Here is a 17,102-nt window from a genome sequence, read left to right as displayed (position 1 = left end):
GCTAGCTCAGGAGGAAAACATGTGCAGCAGAATCCTTTGACTGGTGTGACCCCGGCCTGATGAGCTCCAGCTAGCGGCCAGTCTCCTTCCTGAGGGAGGGGTACCTCCTCCTGGGATACCACACCCAAGAGGTTGCTGTGGGCCCAAGACAATATTACAAGGGACATGTGCTCTGGGGTGGCTTGAAAGCTGACAGGAGTTGACCTACACAGTCACTTCCAGTCACACACTTGGTGCCATTACGGGAGGTGTGTCTGCAGGGCATGTAGACCCAGGCATGGAGACAGGCTGATTAGGAAGGCTCTGTGTTTGGAACAAGACAATGTCTCCTCCATATATTTTTCTTCTGTTTTCTGCAGTCACAAAATTACTTAACTTGTCAAGGTGCTGAAGTTCCTGTGTGACAGGCAAACACTGTGCCACTCAGCCATGTCCCCAGCCCTGTTTTTACTCTGCACTTTGGGACGAGAGTCTCATCAAATTGTCCTGGCTGACCCCGTAGGCAGACCTTGAATTTGCAGCTTCTTGCTTTGTTCTTGTTTTGACAACCAGACCTAGTGACCCATAACCTGTCATCCTAGAAGCTGGAAGGCAAAAAGATAAGGAGTTCAAGGCCAGCCTTGAGCTCTAAAGGCCAGCCTGAGCTGTAGAGTGAGACTGTTTCAAACACAAGAGGGCATGTGGCTCTTCCATTGCTTTTTTTTTTTTTTTTTTTTTTTTGGTTTTTCGAGACAGGGTTTCTCTGTGTAGCCCTGGCTGTCCTGGCACTCACTTTGTAGACCAGGCTGGCCTCGAACTCAGAAATCCGCCTGCCTCTGCCTCCCGAGTGCTGGGATTAAAGGCGTGCGCCACCACGCCCGGCTTTCCATTGCTTTTTAATGTGACAGTTTACAGCTGGTATTCTAAAAGTGTGTGTCAGATGGATCCCCATCTTTCCCTGGGAATCTGGGAAATTCAGACTGCAAGATCCCAGTGTACAGTTCAGCAGCAGCAGCAGTGGGGGGGGGGGGAGGAAGGGGGGGAGAGAGAGACAGGTAGGGAGTGAGAGAGAGAGAGCAAGAGAACACAAAGAAGGAAGAGTAACCTTCAAGGTAGAAAACCTCTTGTCTTGATGGCCGGTACTGCCCCCTAGCCCCCAGCCCCCACCCCTCCCCCACCCCTCCCCCACCCCTCCTGTTCTTTTTCCCACTTATGATGGCGGATCCAGTCAACCCACACAGTGACGGTGGTTGTGCTGTATCTACCAACGCCCTAAATGCCAGCGTCTCCTTTCAGCTGAAGATGATTCTCATAAAATGCTGTGATATCTCCAATGAAGTCCGTCCCATGGAGGTGGCAGAACCGTGGGTGGACTGTTTACTGGAAGAATATTTTATGCAGGTAAAAGACACGGAGCCATCAGATTATGGGTGCCCCTTCCAAGTCTGAGGATAGCGCTGCGCTTGAAAGAGCAGACCAGTGCGGCTGGCATATGCACGCCACACCCCAGCAGCCCCCACGACACTGTCTGCATAGACATCTGGCAGAAATGGCGTTCTGCTTTGGCATTGTTCTGAGTAGGCATGGCAACGGCACATACCTGTAATCCCAGCAGCTGGGAGGCAGGAAGATCAGGAGTTCAAGGCCAGCCCTGATTAGGGTGTACTGACTGTATATGTGAGACTGTAGCCACCAGAAAAACCATAATGGTGGAACTGCCAGCCATGGCCACTTATAGACACTTTTGGAAGCAGACTCAAGATAAGTGGCTAAGGGTCAAGAAGTGAGACCCAAGGGGAGGGGCAGCCGCCATGGTGAATCCAAACAAGATTGTTCATATGGTAGTTATGAACGAGGATAGTGGTTAGGACGGGATGGGAGATGCAGACAAGGAGCTATCGAGCTCAGCCTTGTAAGCTGCCCTGGCATGCCCTTGAGACAGACAGACACACTCAGCCTGTGTTTAGGCTTGGGCCCTACAGCTCCAACCTGCTCACCTTGGCTCATATGTAGCCTTTATGCTGCAGGCTCTGGGACCTTACCACTGAACTGCCTTTGTGTGGTCAGGAGGATCACAGCTAGACAGCATGTACTGTTCTTCTAAGAACAGGATTGCTCTGTGTCCCCAAGTCCACGGGCCTTTATGCCTTCAATGTCGCCATCACTCTGTTCCCTGCAGAGCGACCGTGAGAAGTCCGAAGGCCTTCCTGTGGCCCCATTCATGGACCGAGACAAAGTGACCAAAGCAACAGCCCAAATTGGGTTCATCAAGTTTGTCCTGATCCCAATGTTTGAAACAGTGACCAAGGTGAGTGATCATGCTGCCGGGACAGCAGCAGTAAACACACATGTGCACACATGCATGCATGTGCACTTTAGGGATATGCATGGTGAGTACATGCTGTTGGTACAGCAGCAGTAAACACATGTGCATACAGGCATACATGTGGACATGCATGAACCCTCTACAGCTTCATCATCTGTTGCCATGGTAATGGTTACCTGGCAGCCATTCTTTTCAGCTGTGTCCAATGCTCTGCAGCCCCCCCACCCCCGCCCCCGTGCTCTTCAAAGAGCTCCCTGTGTGCAAGTCGGGCCCTCGGTGCCCACTTTCCACTGCCCATCTCTGCCAGCTTTAAGACTCAGCCAGCTGTTGGCTCTCCTGTCCTTCCAGGCCTCGCCTTAAAGGAGCAACAGGAATCGGTACCCACAACCAGATCCTAGCCTTCTATCACCCAGCCTCTGTAGCCTCCACCTTCCAGGTCCTAAGCTGCCTATGTGTCCTGTCCAGTCCCTGGCTCCCAAACACACACTCATCTTTTGCCACCCCATTGGTCCCACCTCCAACCACTGTCCATCATTTCCTGGATGTCTCAGAGCCACCCACATGGTTTCTATTTTTAAGACTACAACCGCGCCGGGCGTGGTGGCGCACGCCTTTAATCCCAGCACTTGGGAGGCAGAGGCAGGAGGATTTCTGAGTTCGAGGCCAGCCTGGTCTACAAAGTGAGTGCCAGGACAGCCAGGGCTACACAGAGAAACCCTGTCTCGAAAAACCAAAAAAAAAAAAAAAAAAAGACTACCACCAGGAATTTTATCAGATCTGTCCCCAGCATAAGCCCCTCTGGGGCCATACCTACTGGAAGGAGTGGGGAACAGGAGAAGATTGTAGGCTTTCTGGGGTCCTACGAAGAGTGACAGGAACCTGAGCCAGAGGCTGAGATGGGAGGTGGGTAGGGATGCACCGAGGTCTCCATGTCTCAGAACTGGCTAGGAGACACACACTCCTTGGATTTCCCTGAAGGCCCTGATTTGAGGCCACTGGAAAGTGATACCCCTGAGGCTCACAAGTACCCACAAGGGCCTGACAGCCCTTCTCCAGTGTTCTTCACAGCTTAACACGATTGTGGGGTCTTATCTTGAACCCTCTGCTCTCCAGCTCTTCCCCGTTGTTGAGGAGACCATGCTGCGGCCGCTCTGGGAGTCTCGAGAACACTACGAGGAGCTGAAGCAGCTGGACGATGCCATGAAGGAGGTAAAGGCAGTGCAGAGGGTGCAGGCAGGTAGGTCAGGGACTGGCAGGCAGGCAGTACAAAGGCCGGGCGCAGGAGCCAAGCCTTGGGCTAGAGAAATGGCTCATTGGTTAAGAGCACTGACTGTTCTTCCAGAGGTCCTGAGTTCAATTCCCAGCAACTCCATGGTGGCTCACACACAACCATCTGTAATGGGATCCGACGTCCTCTCCTGGTGTGTCTGAGGACAGCGACAGTGTACACATACACAGACTAAAAGCAGTTTCTTCCCCAGCAGTGCTCCTCTGAGCCTGCTGGCTAATGAGAGCCAGCACACAGCCTTGTGGCCCTGGAGAACTGCCTCTGCAGTGTCTCTTAGCACCTCCATGTCCGTGTTCTCCTCCCGGCCAGGATGCCTGCTCAGTAAGAGCTGCATTGAAAAAGACAGAGGAACAAAGCAAGCGCCCAAGTCCCTGCTTTCAGAAACAGTGCACACAGGGCCACTCAGCTACCCCTGTGGTCTGGAAGATAGAGAGGTTTTAGGGCACTATGGATGCTGGATCCCAAAAGAGGATAGGAGCCACTACCCTCTTAATAGTTTCTTAAAAGGAATATGGCTTTTTTTGTTTAGCCCTTGTGTGAGCATCTCTTCTTCCACACACTCTGGCACTAGGGATTCAGTTCATACCTCCTGCCTGATGTGGCTGCCAGATGTAGTCTTTCTCCACCCACCTGATGGTCCTACCAGGACATCCATGACCCAGAAAACTTCCCCCACTTCTTATACACTCCAGACCTCTCTTTGGCCACCATGACCCTACCATCCAACTTGGGATGCCCCTCAGGATCTCATTTCCTATTCGGTACCCATCCACCCAGGCTCTCTAGTAATGAATGGCTCTATATCCATCTTTTCTGCCTTCTTTCCCAGGCGTGGCCTGGTATTGGTCACATCCCCCTCAGCCACATCTACCACACACATCCCCAGTGTGCAATGCCAGGCATGTCATGGACCTATGGTGAACTCATACAGGTTGACTGAAAGTACAGACCAGCAATCCCAATCTCCCTGGTTGGCATCTCCTGCCACAGACACAAGACAGCTCTAAAAATCTAAAAGGCTAAGAGCCAAACACACCAAAGGGCCACAGCAAGAGTGCATTCCCAGGCCAGATTCCCACAGGAAGGCTGCAGGGGCCTCTGCTGTCACAGCCATCCCATCAGCCATTGCATTAGAGGACCTGAGTCTGCAATCCTACATTCTGCTGCTCAGTGGGAAGGGATGCCAGGCCTCTCCAGGGACTAACTTTGACCTCTGTTCCCTTAGTTGCAGAAGAAGACAGAGAGCTTAACATCTGAGGCCACGGAAAACACCACAGAGAAGAACAGAGATGCAAAAGATAGTGAAGGCCATTCTCCTCCAAACTGATGGACATCTCAATGTGTGCAGTAAGTGGGAGGCCACTGGAGTGCTATATGTGGGGAAGACTGGGTACATGCAATGTGAGTGAGTTTATATATGTGTGTATGTGCATGCGTGTGTGTATGTGTGTGTGTGTGAGAGAGAGAGAGAGAGAGAGTATGTGTGTGTGTACTTCTGCTTGTGTTTGTATATGCATTTGTGCATGTATGCGTGCGTGCGTGCGTGCGTGCGTGCGTGTGTGTGTGTGTGTGTGTGTGTGTGTGTGTGTGTGTGTATGTGTGGTCCCCCACCCTCTTCTTATAAAGTACCAGAAACTGAGTCATGGGATATCCACCTGATGCCTTTGCCTATTCTAATCGCCTCCCACAGCCTCCTTTCAAATACTACAGTCAGGTGTTTTCACCTTTAACCTCACAGTGGAGATTGGGCATCTGCACCGGAACACTCCAGAAGCACCAGGGCCACTCCAGGACAAGTACAAAGTATCAGTTGCCTGATGCACTTACAGGGCAAGGGCAGAGTCAAACCACAGCATGCAGCCCGCTTTCCAATAAGTGAAACTTTAATCCTGTGCATCCCAATTAGAACCTGGGCTCTGATTTGGAAGGGTTCACACTTTGGATAGAGAAAGGATTAATTATCAGGATGTGTGCCACTCTTTAGATGAAGTAGTCTGTGAAGTGCGTCTGGAGTATTAAGAGCTTCTTAAAAGCATTTGTCTTCGTCACCACAAGCATGTCCCCTGACATCTGCTGACACAGTGCTCCAAACCCCATCAGCCAGCGCTTGCTCCAGCTCGTGCTCCAGTGCTCCCTTGCCTCTCACTAAGCACATGGCTGTTAGGTCTGTGAGATAAGCCTCGGGTTTCTGCAGGGAGCTGGAGAAGCTGGGTTTGAAAGGGAAGCAGCAAAGACGTCAGCCTAAGACGTGCTTTTTAGTAAAGCCTTTTGAGCAGCAGCCGTGTGTGAACGCCAGAGCTGTCATCTGTAAGCCTGATGACATGTCACCATGCCGATGCTGGAACTTGAGCAGTGGTGTGAACTGCTGCTCCATACTGAGGTGCCCGTCCGGTGACCCTCCAAGCCAGGTCATATTCTTGAGAAGAAGCTGGCACTGACACTGTTTAATTGTGCCCACGTGTGTTGTGTGGCTGACAACCTCTTTTTTTTTTCCAGTTTATTTTATTTGTGTGTACATGTGTTTGCCTGCCTGAGGATGTGTGTGCTAAAGTCCATAGAGGTCAGAAGAGGGCATTGAATCCCCTGGAACTGGAGTTCCAGGTGTTTGTGGACTGCCACGTGGGTGCTGGCAACTGAACCCAAAAGCAGCCATTGTTCTTAGCTGTTAAGCCATCTCCCTGCCCCGACCTCATTCTTTTATATCATATTAATTTTTTAGATTCATATACAAAGTCATGGTTTTCACCCTGGTGTCTTCAGACATGTGCACCATTATCCCTTCTGGTCCCGCCCCTCCCCCATACCTGCTTGTCCTGGCCAGAGGGTTCTCTTTCATTCTCCAGTTAGTAGCCCCCTTTGGCTCTGTGTGTGGGATGTGTGTGTGTGTGTGTGTGTGTGTGTGTGTGTGTGTGTGTGCGTGCGCGCGCGCGTGCGCCTGTGAAGGTTAGAAGACTGCACTGGATTACTTGGAACTAAAATTACAGTTATAATCCACCATGTGGATGCTGGGAAGTAAACCTAGGTTCTCTGGAAGACCTGAATTACCTCTCCAGCCCTACTTCTGTTGAAAGAAAGAAAGAAGGGAAGAAAGAAACAAAGAGAGAGAGAGAGAGAGAATAGGAAAGATTGATTTGGTTTTTAGATTTATTTATTTATTTATTTTATGTGAGTACACTGTAGCTGTCTTCAGACACACCAGAAGGGCATCAGATCCCATTACAGATGGCTGTGAGCCACCATGTGGTTGCTGGAATTTGAACTCGGGACCTCTGGAAGAGCAGTCAGTGCTCTTAACTGCTGAGCCATCCCTCCACCTCTATTTTATTTTTTAAATTAACACACACATACATACATACACACGTACATGCATACATGTACACACACACACATGTGCAGGTATGTGCACATGAGTGCAGGTACCCATAGAGAACAGGAGAGGGCATTGTATACCCTGGGACTGGAGTTACAGGTACTTGCTGGGGCTAGAACTTGAGTCTTCTGCAAGAGCAGTGCTGGCTCCTAGCACTCCCCAGCCCAGGTCTTTCTGCTTTCTTCTCGCATGTTTGTTATTACCATCTCAAATCCCCACTCAGTCCTGTGGTTGTGCCATCTCCCTCCAGGTCCAACAGAGAAAAACATGCCATCTTCCTCTTTTTCCAGCAGACTGTACCAGTTAGAGCAGATGAATTGTGGCCTGTGAGTGGACAGAGCCAAGCGAGGCTTCCCAGGATCTTCCACACAAGGACAGTCACGCCCAGACGACCCCTGATGACCTGCCACAGACCATGTTTTCTAAGAACCGTTTTGTTCACTGATATAAAAACAGGAATTCACGATGTTGTACAGAATTTTTATTTTTAAACTGTCTTTTAAATAATATATTCTTATACAGAAATGGGTCTGTATTTTTTTCTTTGGGTTTTGGACTCGGGCTTCCAAGAACTCTGGTTTTCCCCTTGGAAGAATCTTCATGTGGATGAACCGTGGGATGGGATGTGAGGGATCATGTAAATTCCACATTAAATGTCAGAATGGTGCCCGAGTACAGGGGCGTGCATGTGTCCTGTGTTTATGAACAGAGGGAAGGTATCAGTGATGTGTACAGAAGCTGGGGAGTGCAGGACAGTGGTGGCACACACCTCTAATTGTAGCACTTGGGAGGCAGATGGATTTCTGAGTTCAAGGCCAGCCTGGTCTACAGAGTGAGCTCCAGGACAGCCAGGGCTACACAGAGAAACCCTGTCTCGAAAAAGAAGAAGAAAGAGGAAAGAGGAAAGAAAGAGGAAAGAGGAAGGAGGGAGGAAAGAGGAAGGAGAAGAAGAAGAAAAGAAGAAGAAGAGGAGGAGGAGGAGGAGAAAGAAGAAGAAAGGGAAAGAAGAAAGAAGAAAGAAGCTGGGGAGTGAGGGAGGCTGAGGCACCACGTACCAGAATGGTGATGTGGCAGACAGATCCCCCCCTGACACACCTGGACAGTGACATCTGCTGAATGCCCACAGGGAATTGGGATTTACTCCTCAAATTCTCAGTGGGACTCTGTTCCAAAAGAAGAGATGCCCTGTCCTTCATTTTTGGAGACAGACAATGGAGACATTTCAAGTCCCATGGTGGCTGCCCAGAGAGCCCTACAGGCCACAGAGAAGTGGTCACACACACCCTGCTTACGTGGCTCCCTTGTCCTCTTATGAACCTGGACTCTAAAATCTCAATTTACAAGAAGCATGGAGAAGCTGCTGGCCATCTCCTGAGACACGGGGCCAGCACTACTCCCCTGAGGGACCAGAGGACCCATCAGAGGGGTCACCCCATGAGAAGTTGGTCCACTGTTGGGACCCTTACATACTGGATTGGCTTTCTTTGAAGCACCTATCCCTCTGGGTGAGTTCTAGAATGTTACTTCTGGTTTTTGAATAATTCATTGGGGGTAGTGACCCTCTCTGTCTCTCTGCCTCTGTCCCTCTCTGTCTGTCTCTCTGTCTCTTTCTGTCTCTGTCTCTTTGTCTCCCCCTCTGTCTTTGTGGGGTATGCACACTTGTGTGTGTGTGTGTGTGTGTGTGTGTATTTTCCTCACCATGTTGCTGAGGCTAACCTCAAACTTTCCATGTAACCCAGGCTAGCCTTTGGATTTCGAGCCCTCTACCTCAGCCTCTCAGCCTCTTACCACAGCGACTGCTCCCATCTCCTTTGACCCACTCGGTTCAGCCCTCATCTCTTGGTTTTGCTTTTGTCTGTCACCTTAATCCAGAGAAACTTCAGAGGCCCTCTGTCACCCTGCAGGACAGGACAGGACAGTCACCTGCTACGCTGACTGGAAAAAGACCCTCCAGTCCCATCTGCTCTTCCCACCTCACCACCAAGGACTTCCCCCACCCGACCCTGCCCCCAGGCCTGGGATCCTGACTGACTGCAGTAGGATCCCAGGCCTGAGCCCTCTGGGAATGAATGGGGGAGGGGAGGAAAGGGGGCCATGTCTGAGTAAGTGGCCAGCTAGCCAAGTGGACTGACTGGGACTCTGCTCTGGTAGGGAGAATGCAGAAGACTGGTGGACCTGCTTCTGTCCTTAGACTTTAGGACTTGGGAGTCTCCCAAGACCCCAGAGTCACACCCAGCCTGAGGTTAACAAGAGCTGTGAACATATATACTGCCCCATCCACACCAGGAGGACCAGAGACTGGAGACTTAACTGGGGTCACTCAGGAGGCCTTCGGATGCCTTCCAACCTGCCCATATTGTTTCAGTAACCTCTGGGCACAAACAACTCTTAAACCATTCAGCTAACAAACTTACGGTGCTAGTCTTCTGCCATCACCAGACTCTAACTATGCCACCACAGAGCTCTCTGAGCCGTCCCTGCTCACTTCTCAGATAAATCAGTCTCTAGCTTGTTGGGCAGGACTCGGGCCACCCTTCCCCATAGTCTTTAGTCATACCTCTGGCTTCCCAGCATGCCTTAGGAAGGAGGATGCTCCACCCTTTAATTTGCATATTACAGATGGCGACGGGGTCTGTATCTTTTCTAAGTTTTTGTTTGTTCACTACCCATATAGCTTTCCTCTTCAGTGAAACCAAACCTTTGCTCATTTTCCCCGGGGACCATCTTAATCAATCACAGGGGCTCTTTATTTTCTGAACTCTGAACCTTGTGGCTATTATTATATTTTCATAACTGACAGTCTGGGATGCTCTGGTGCCCCAGCATGGCACTAAGAGGTCATGGGTATGGAGTCCAATGATTGAGTGTAGCATCTGACGAAAGATACGCAGAATCCTACGTATTCTTCACCCCGGGGGAAGACAGATGCATTTCTGCCCCTAAAGAGCCTGCTTCAGCAGACCACCTAGACATCTGGCTTCCTGCCTGGGAACTGGGAGGAAGCCTGTCTGCTGTGCTCTATCCCTGCACGTTGTATAGGGGCAATGAGCACCTAGGCAAGGGTGACACGAAATTGCTGCTTCCGACCTCTGCTGGTCTCTGTGCAGCTGCAGCAGCCTCCTCTCCTCTAGAAAGTTCACTCCCAGAGTTCCAGACTCTGGGTCAAAGGTCACAGTTGCATCTGTGAAGCTCAAGATAAAAAAAAGGTTTCTGGGTGGCTTCAAGCGACTGCTCTCCTGGGCTGCTTCTGCCTCCGGCTCCCCTTCCCTCCCTCTCTTCCCCATCTCTCAGTCCCTCTCCCTCATGCCCTGCCCCCGCCCCGGTCCGGGGGGCGAGGGGGGGGGACTGGAACTCAGTGCTGCGTGGATAGCTCAGGACACTCCCATCATCAGGCCTAGCCTGCATCTCCTCACACCGGCTCCTTGTCTGGATGGGGGAAGGGCATGATCATCTGCACCAGGGGATGCTCTGTCTCCACTCTCCTCCAATACCTGGTGTAAAGCCTTCCCTAACCATCTGTCTGGAAGCTTTGATCCAGCCTCACCCCTCCTCCTGGGCCCCTCTCCCCTTCCTGATCTTATTGTCCTTCAGTGTACTCTAAGGTGACCCAACCTTGTTCCTGGGCTGAGGCTGGGGATTTTTACACCGCGAGCTGTAAGTCCCAGCCCTTCTGAAGACCTCACACTACCAACGTCACTGATGGGTCTTCTCCCCGTCTGTGCTGCTCCCCCTAGCACTGGATGCACCCATGAGCTCTGTGTGTGGGAAGTTTGGGCTGCATCCTAGGACCTCCTTGTTCATGCTAAGTCTCATTGCCATGCCTAAGATATGTGGAATTGGCCAGGTTAATGGGCGAGAGTCCTACCTGGGCTCCTTCCTGCCTCAGTCGTTGGAGCTGCCCTGTGACCTGCCTCACATCTCAGAGTCAGCCAGGAACTCCAGGTCTCCCCCACCCCTCCACCTCCAGATGTCAGCATAGATACCAACTACTCCACAAGTCTCTCCTGGACCCACAGGATATAGGGCCCCTATCACAGTGTTACATCCTGATTGTGAGTGATCCGAATTGCTCATGTAGGCAGGTGCCCTGCAAAAGCCACTTCCCAGGAAACCAGGAAGCACACTCCTTTAATCTCAGCACTTGGGAGGCCGAGGCAGGTGGATCTCTGAGTTTGAGGCCCACCTAAAGAGAGTCCCAGGTCAGCCAGGGATACACAGAGAAACCCTGTCTCAAAACAAAAACAGGGCTGGAGAGATGGCTCAGTGGTTAGGAGCACTGATTGTTCGTCCAGAGGTCCTGAGTTCAAATCCCAGTAACTACAAGGTAGCTCACAACCATCTGTAATGGGGACCTGATGCCCTCTTCTGGTGTGTCTGAAGACAGTGAGAGTGTACTCACATACATTAAAAAAAAAAAAAAAATCAAGCTTAAAAACAAAAACAAAATCAAATAAACTTCCTAGATCCTGACCTTCAGGGATGATTTTCATGGGTAGGACTTCTTAGGAGCGGAAGGAAGGAAGGAAGGAAAGAAGGAAGGAAGGAAGGAAGGAAGGAAGGAAGGAAGGAAGGAAGAAAGACATCTGAGATCGCTCACCTACACAGTCACATAGGAGACAAAAATCACATTGCAAATCTCACTGGGCAGAAGACTGTTCCTATAGGTATGTATCAAACATGTCCATGAGTGCCTGTGTATGTCCACTCATGGACATGCATACACATGTCACCTCCCTGGCCTTGCTCACAGCTAACAGCAAGGGAGCTCAGAGAGGAAGATGTCCAGCATCCAGCAGTTTTATAGACCTGCCAGCCAACACAATGAAAGTAAAGACGATCTGGGTGGCCTTCAGGAACAGGGAGGACAGGTACGGTGGAGAGCTAGGCTGTGCAATGTCTGATGATTTGTGGCACTGAGAACTCAAGGCTTCCTGTTTGGTTTTGTCGTCATCATCATCATCCTTATTTAAAGTTAATTTTTTTAACAACAAAAATCCAAAGCACACCAGATGTGCCTGCCAGTGAGCATACAGAAGCTATGATGAGCGACAGATTGCTCACCAGCCTGTGGAGATGGTTACCGCTACAGGTTAGTGTGCAGGGACACCAGCCGATGTCCAGCGCTAAGGAGGTTAAGACTCATGATAGACAGACAGACAGATAGCCCTCTCTGATGAATTCTGAGCAGAGTGTGCCACCTGGAGAGAAGCCAGGCAGGAGAGGCCTCTGTGTGTCACCCACCCACGGCCTATAGGCAAGCTCTCCTCCTCAGTGGAAATACCAGTCACGGCAGTCACAGACTTTAATTCTCTGCATCCATGAGCACAATTAAATGCTTTCTTTTATAAGTTGCCCTGTTCAGGGTGTCTTATCACAGAGTTATGAATGTAACTAAAACAGGAATTGCCTGTACTGTTTTCTCAGAAGCCAGTGGAACATACCTGTGGTCGTCTGTATCTGGATTTTTCTGGCTCTTTTCCATTCATTGACTTTATTTTTAAAGATTTATTTATTATTATATGTAAGTACACTGTAGCAGCCTTCAGACACTTTTTCTTCTCTCTCCGGCCCCAATGACACCAGCCCAACAAACAACCTTTGTTTCTGTCTGATTTTGAGCTGGGGACATTTTTTATGTTAGGCAAACGTGATTACCACTACATTACACTACACTACACTACGGAAACCTGCTCATTGACTTCTATCTACCCTGTTACCAGGATCACACAGCTTTGTTACAACAAGACAATAGCTCTTTAAGTTAGGGAACCTAATTCCTCCCATGTTGCTTTCTTTTTTCAAAAAAGCTTTTAGTTATTTTGCCCTGTTTTTAAAAAGAAATTTTTTTATTTTTACTTGTATGGGTGTGGCCTGTTTAGTTTTATGTCAACTTGACCCAAGCTAGGGTTATCAGAGGGAAAAGAGCTTCATTGGAGAAAATGCCCCCAATAAGACTGAGCTGTAATCACGCCTGTAGGGCCTTTTCGTAATTAGTGATTGATGGGGGAGGGCCCCACACATCCTGGGCTGGTGGTCCTGGGTTCTATAAGAAAGCAAGCTGAGCAAGCCATGTAGACAAAGCCAGTAAGCCTCCGCATCAGCTCCTGCCTCCAGGTTCCTGCCCTGTGTGAGTCCCTGTCCTGACTTCCTTCTATGATACACAGTGCTATGGAAGTGTAAGCCAAACAAACCCTTTCCTCCCCAAGTTGCTTTTGGTCATAGTGTTTCATTGTAGCAATAAAACCCTAACTGAGATGGTGTTTTGCCTGTATGGATGTCTGCACACTACGTAAGTGCAGTGCTCAAGGAGGCCAGAAGAGGGCGCTAGACCCTGTGAGCTACCAGATGGGTTCTAGAAATCAAACCCAGGCCATCTGGAATTGCTTGCTGCCAATGTTCTGAACCACCAAGCTCTCTCTCCAGCCCCTACTTCTTTACCTACCACTAGTCTTTACTGCTGTCTCTGTGATACAATGTTTTGACAAAAACAACTTCAGGTTTTATACGGACTAAGTTTTATACTGACTGGGTAAGGAGGTGGCGACAAGGGAAACATGAGTCAGCCAATCACAACTACAGATGCAGTCAGAGAGCAGAGAGTGACGGCTGCTACTGTTCCGCTCAGCTCACTTTCTCCATTTTGATGGGTCCAGGCTCCACGTCAGGGAGCAGAGCCGCCCACTCGTTAGGGTGAATCTTGCCACCTCAGCGAACATAATATAACCCTGCATAAGCAAACCGGGAGACTTGTCTCACAGGTAATTCTATACCCTATCAAGTTAACATTCAGTAGTGACCATTGCAGTCTTCCTGTATTTCAGAATTATCTTGCCTGTGTTTATAAAATTTTGTTGTGGGGCTAGATGGAGAGAGGGCTTCTTGCATGCACCCTGGCTTGCCAGCAAGAACTACGCTGCAACAGGATCCTTCCCACACGTTTATTGGGAGAGCTTGATTGCAGAGGCGAAGTGACCCCAAGCCCAGAACTGGTGCTGCTTATATAGGCCTAGGAGAGGCGTGTCTCACACCCGGATTGGTTGTGCTTGGGTTATGCTTACCACCTCATTTGCATGCCTACATCTGATTGGTTAACTGGTCTCTCATCTGATTGGTTAACTTGTCTCTCATCTGATTGGTTAATTTTGGTTAATTCTCAAAACCTCAGCGGAAGCCAGCGCCACCCTGCAATGGCACATGTGGCTTCCCACAAGGGCTCAATGATTAAGAGCACTGACTGCTCTTCCTGAGGTCCTGAGTTCAATTCCCAGCAACCACATGGTGGCTCACAGCCATTTATAATGGGATCTGATGCCCGCTTTCTTCTGGTGTGCCTGAAGACAGTTACAGTAATTTTGTTGTGTCTTCATAGACATTTAATTAAATGTATATTTCAACTTAGAGTGAATTGACATCCTTGAAAAACTGGATCTTCCAACCCAGGAACAAGGTATGTCTCTGCATTCATTTAGATATTTATTTTTTTAATTATTATTTCTACTTTTCAAGTCTCTAGTCCAGGCAGGCTTTGTCGGTTTACACTTCAATATTTATTTTTCCTGAGTGAAGAGATATGCTAATATACCTTTAAGGCTGTTGGGGTCCAGGAGTCATCTCACAAACCACATGAACACCCATCTCAGTCAGACAGGGAGAGTTTATTGATCATATGCCCAGGACTGTTGATCAAGGTCATAGATCAGACACGGGACTGACCGAGACATTGAGTTAAGATCCTAGAGGGCGGGCTGGTGAGATGGCTCAGTGGGTAAGAGCACCCGACTGCTCTTCCGAAGGTCCAGAGTTCAAATCCCAGCAACCACATGGTGGCTCACAACCACCCGAAATGAGATCTGACGCCCTCTTCTGGTGTGTCTGAAGACAGCTACAGTGTACTTACATGTAATAAATAAATAAATCTTTTAAAAAAAAAAAAAAAAAGATCCTAGAGGGCTTTTAATCCTAAAGTCTACAAACATCTGTGCCAAGTTATTCCACCAATCAGGATTTAGGGATAAGGGATTATCTTAGGAACATAGCTTTGCTGTACACTTATCCTGCTCCCATTGATTGGGCTATTCAACTGTGGCAGGGGTCTTGCCTGGTCTACATTCACGTCTTAACTTGTCAACCAGGATGTCAATTACCCACATACATGACTCTCTCTGCCAAGTAGGATGTCAGTTCCCAGGGAGGTCTTGGGAACTTAAACTTTACTCAACCACTACTCAAAATGGAAGTCTTTTTTCCAAATAGTTTCTTATATTGGTGCGGGTGTCTCTCTTATGTTGGGGTCCATCCCAGGGGCAGCGTATACCATAAAAGTTCATACCCAGGTGCGGGAAGTGCTACCTCCTGGTTGGTTCGGGTCCAAGCTTATTGTGGCTATTTATACAAAGCAGGTTTTTTTTTCCCTTTTGGTTTTTCGAGACAGGGTTTCTCTGTTGTAGCCCTGACTGTCCTGGAACTCACTCTGTAGACCAGGCTGGCCTCGAACTCAGAAGTTCGCCTGCCTCTGCCTCCCAAATGCTGGGATTAAAGGCGTGCGCCACCATGCCCAGCTATACAAAGCAGTTCTAACTGACTTCTGTTGTGATTGGTTTCCAAGAACCAATCACAGAACAAAGCACAAAGCCCAGAAAATTCTAGTAACAGGGTATTGAGAAAGTTTCCTCATGCCATTAGTAAAAGCACAAAATGGCAGGCTAGACATGTAACAATTACCCAGACTGTAACTGGCAATTGTCCACATGCTCATTGGTAGAAACATAACTGACTTGTGTCATTTCTCTGGTGTCCTGTGACTTACTAAGCTGACACGTTTGGGGAAGGGATGAAGTTTTGGTTTTGTTGTGCTGTCTTGTTTCATAGGGTTTGCGGACTCTTTGGGACTTCCAGCACGGGCGATCATATCATTGTACCGGTTATGTCTCACTGCTGTGACAAAATGCCTGGCAAAGCAGCTTAAGGAGGGGTTCTATCTCACCCTCCCCCACCCCAGTCCCACCCCTTCCCCATTCCTACAAAAGTAACAGCTTAGCAGGAAGCCACCAAAGAGAACTCTTAAAAGAGAGTGATGAGCCAGGTGGGTGTGCTGGTTCAAAACTTTAATTCCGGGCTGGTGAGATGGCTCAGTGGGTAAGAGCACCCGAGTGCTCTTCCAAAGGTCCAGAGTTCAAATCCCAGCAACCACATGGTGGCTCACAACCATCCGTAACGAGATCTGACACCCTCTTCTGGTGTGTCTTAAGACAGCTACAGTGTACTCACATATAATAAATAAATAAATCTTTAAAAAAAAAAAACTTTAATTCCATCACTTAGGAGGCAGAGACAGGTGGATCTCTGTGAGTTCGAGGCCAACCTGGTCTACAATCAAGTTCAGGACAGCCAGGGCTCCACAGAGAAACCCTGTCTCAAATGGCAAAACAAACAAACAAAAGAAGAATGAAGAAGATGCCAAAAAGTGGCTCTTCACAATTGATGGTTCCTGGTGGAGGCGTGGGAACGGAGGACACAGTTCTATCTAAGGAGCAGGCCACTGGGAGTCTGATCACCCTCCAGAGAGTATGCTGTTAAAACAAAGTGGACTTGTTTGTTTCTTATTTCTTTTTATTTGTTACTTCTTTGGGGGTAGGGGGAAGTCACATGGCAGGGTGGACATGGGAGGGATTGCGATTGAGTACATGATGGGAAACTCCCAGAGAATCAATAAAAGTGTTGCTAGTATTTAGCTAAGGATTTCTACATGGACATTTATTGTCTCTCTGATGTGAAGCAACACTAGTTCATAGAGTAATTGAGAAGGGCTTCTGTCTCCTCTGCTTTTTTGCAAAAGGGGTTAAAGATTGGTGCCAGTTCCTCTTCAAATGCCTGGAATAATTTTCAGTGGACCCACTGAAGAAGAGGCTTTGGGGTGGGGGGGAGAAAATAGAGAGGGACCATGAACTAAGGGTTCCAGAAAAAGCCACACCCATGTAAAGATTCTATCAGGTTGATTCAGTCATTGCCACCTCTGAGCAGGGGGAGTTGGAATGTTGCCGGTCCAGAGCCAAATTATCCTGGGGTATTTTAGCCTCCTCAGAGCCATTTATTGGCCACCTCTGTGTGTAATATAATAGCCTGTGACTATTAGTTAAATC

The 17,102-nt window shown here is 49.0% G+C and overlaps 1 protein-coding gene across 3 annotated transcripts in view; it reads left to right on the top strand.

Annotated features, from left to right (window-relative positions):
* The window catches only part of Pde9a (phosphodiesterase 9A), an 89,177-nt gene extending 81,539 nt beyond the window's left edge, over window positions 1–7,638 (top strand). The window contains exons 15-19 of one of the 3 annotated variants that reach the window (XM_021149322.1): window positions 1,276–1,380; window positions 2,159–2,287; window positions 3,419–3,514; window positions 4,819–4,940; window positions 7,257–7,638. In XM_021149322.1, the coding sequence (XP_021004981.1) occupies window positions 1,276–1,380; window positions 2,159–2,287; window positions 3,419–3,514; window positions 4,819–4,920 (432 nt within the window). In that variant the 3' untranslated portion in view covers window positions 4,921–4,940; window positions 7,257–7,638. Of the gene's footprint in view, window positions 1–1,275; window positions 1,381–2,158; window positions 2,288–3,418; window positions 3,515–4,818; window positions 4,941–7,213 lie in introns of all 3 variants that reach the window. The other 2 variants (XM_021149321.1, XM_085833263.1) reach the window with 2 other exon arrangements.
* The last annotated feature ends 9,464 nt before the right edge of the window (window positions 7,639–17,102 follow it).

The sequence above is a fragment of the Mus caroli genome, unplaced genomic scaffold (genome assembly GCF_978045245.1).
Source record: "Mus caroli unplaced genomic scaffold, Mus_caroli_1 scaffold_18, whole genome shotgun sequence".
Lineage (NCBI taxonomy): Eukaryota > Metazoa > Chordata > Mammalia > Rodentia > Muridae > Mus > Mus caroli.
The sequence above is the reverse complement of the archived record's forward strand: the minus strand, read 5'-3'. Positions and strand labels throughout refer to the sequence as shown.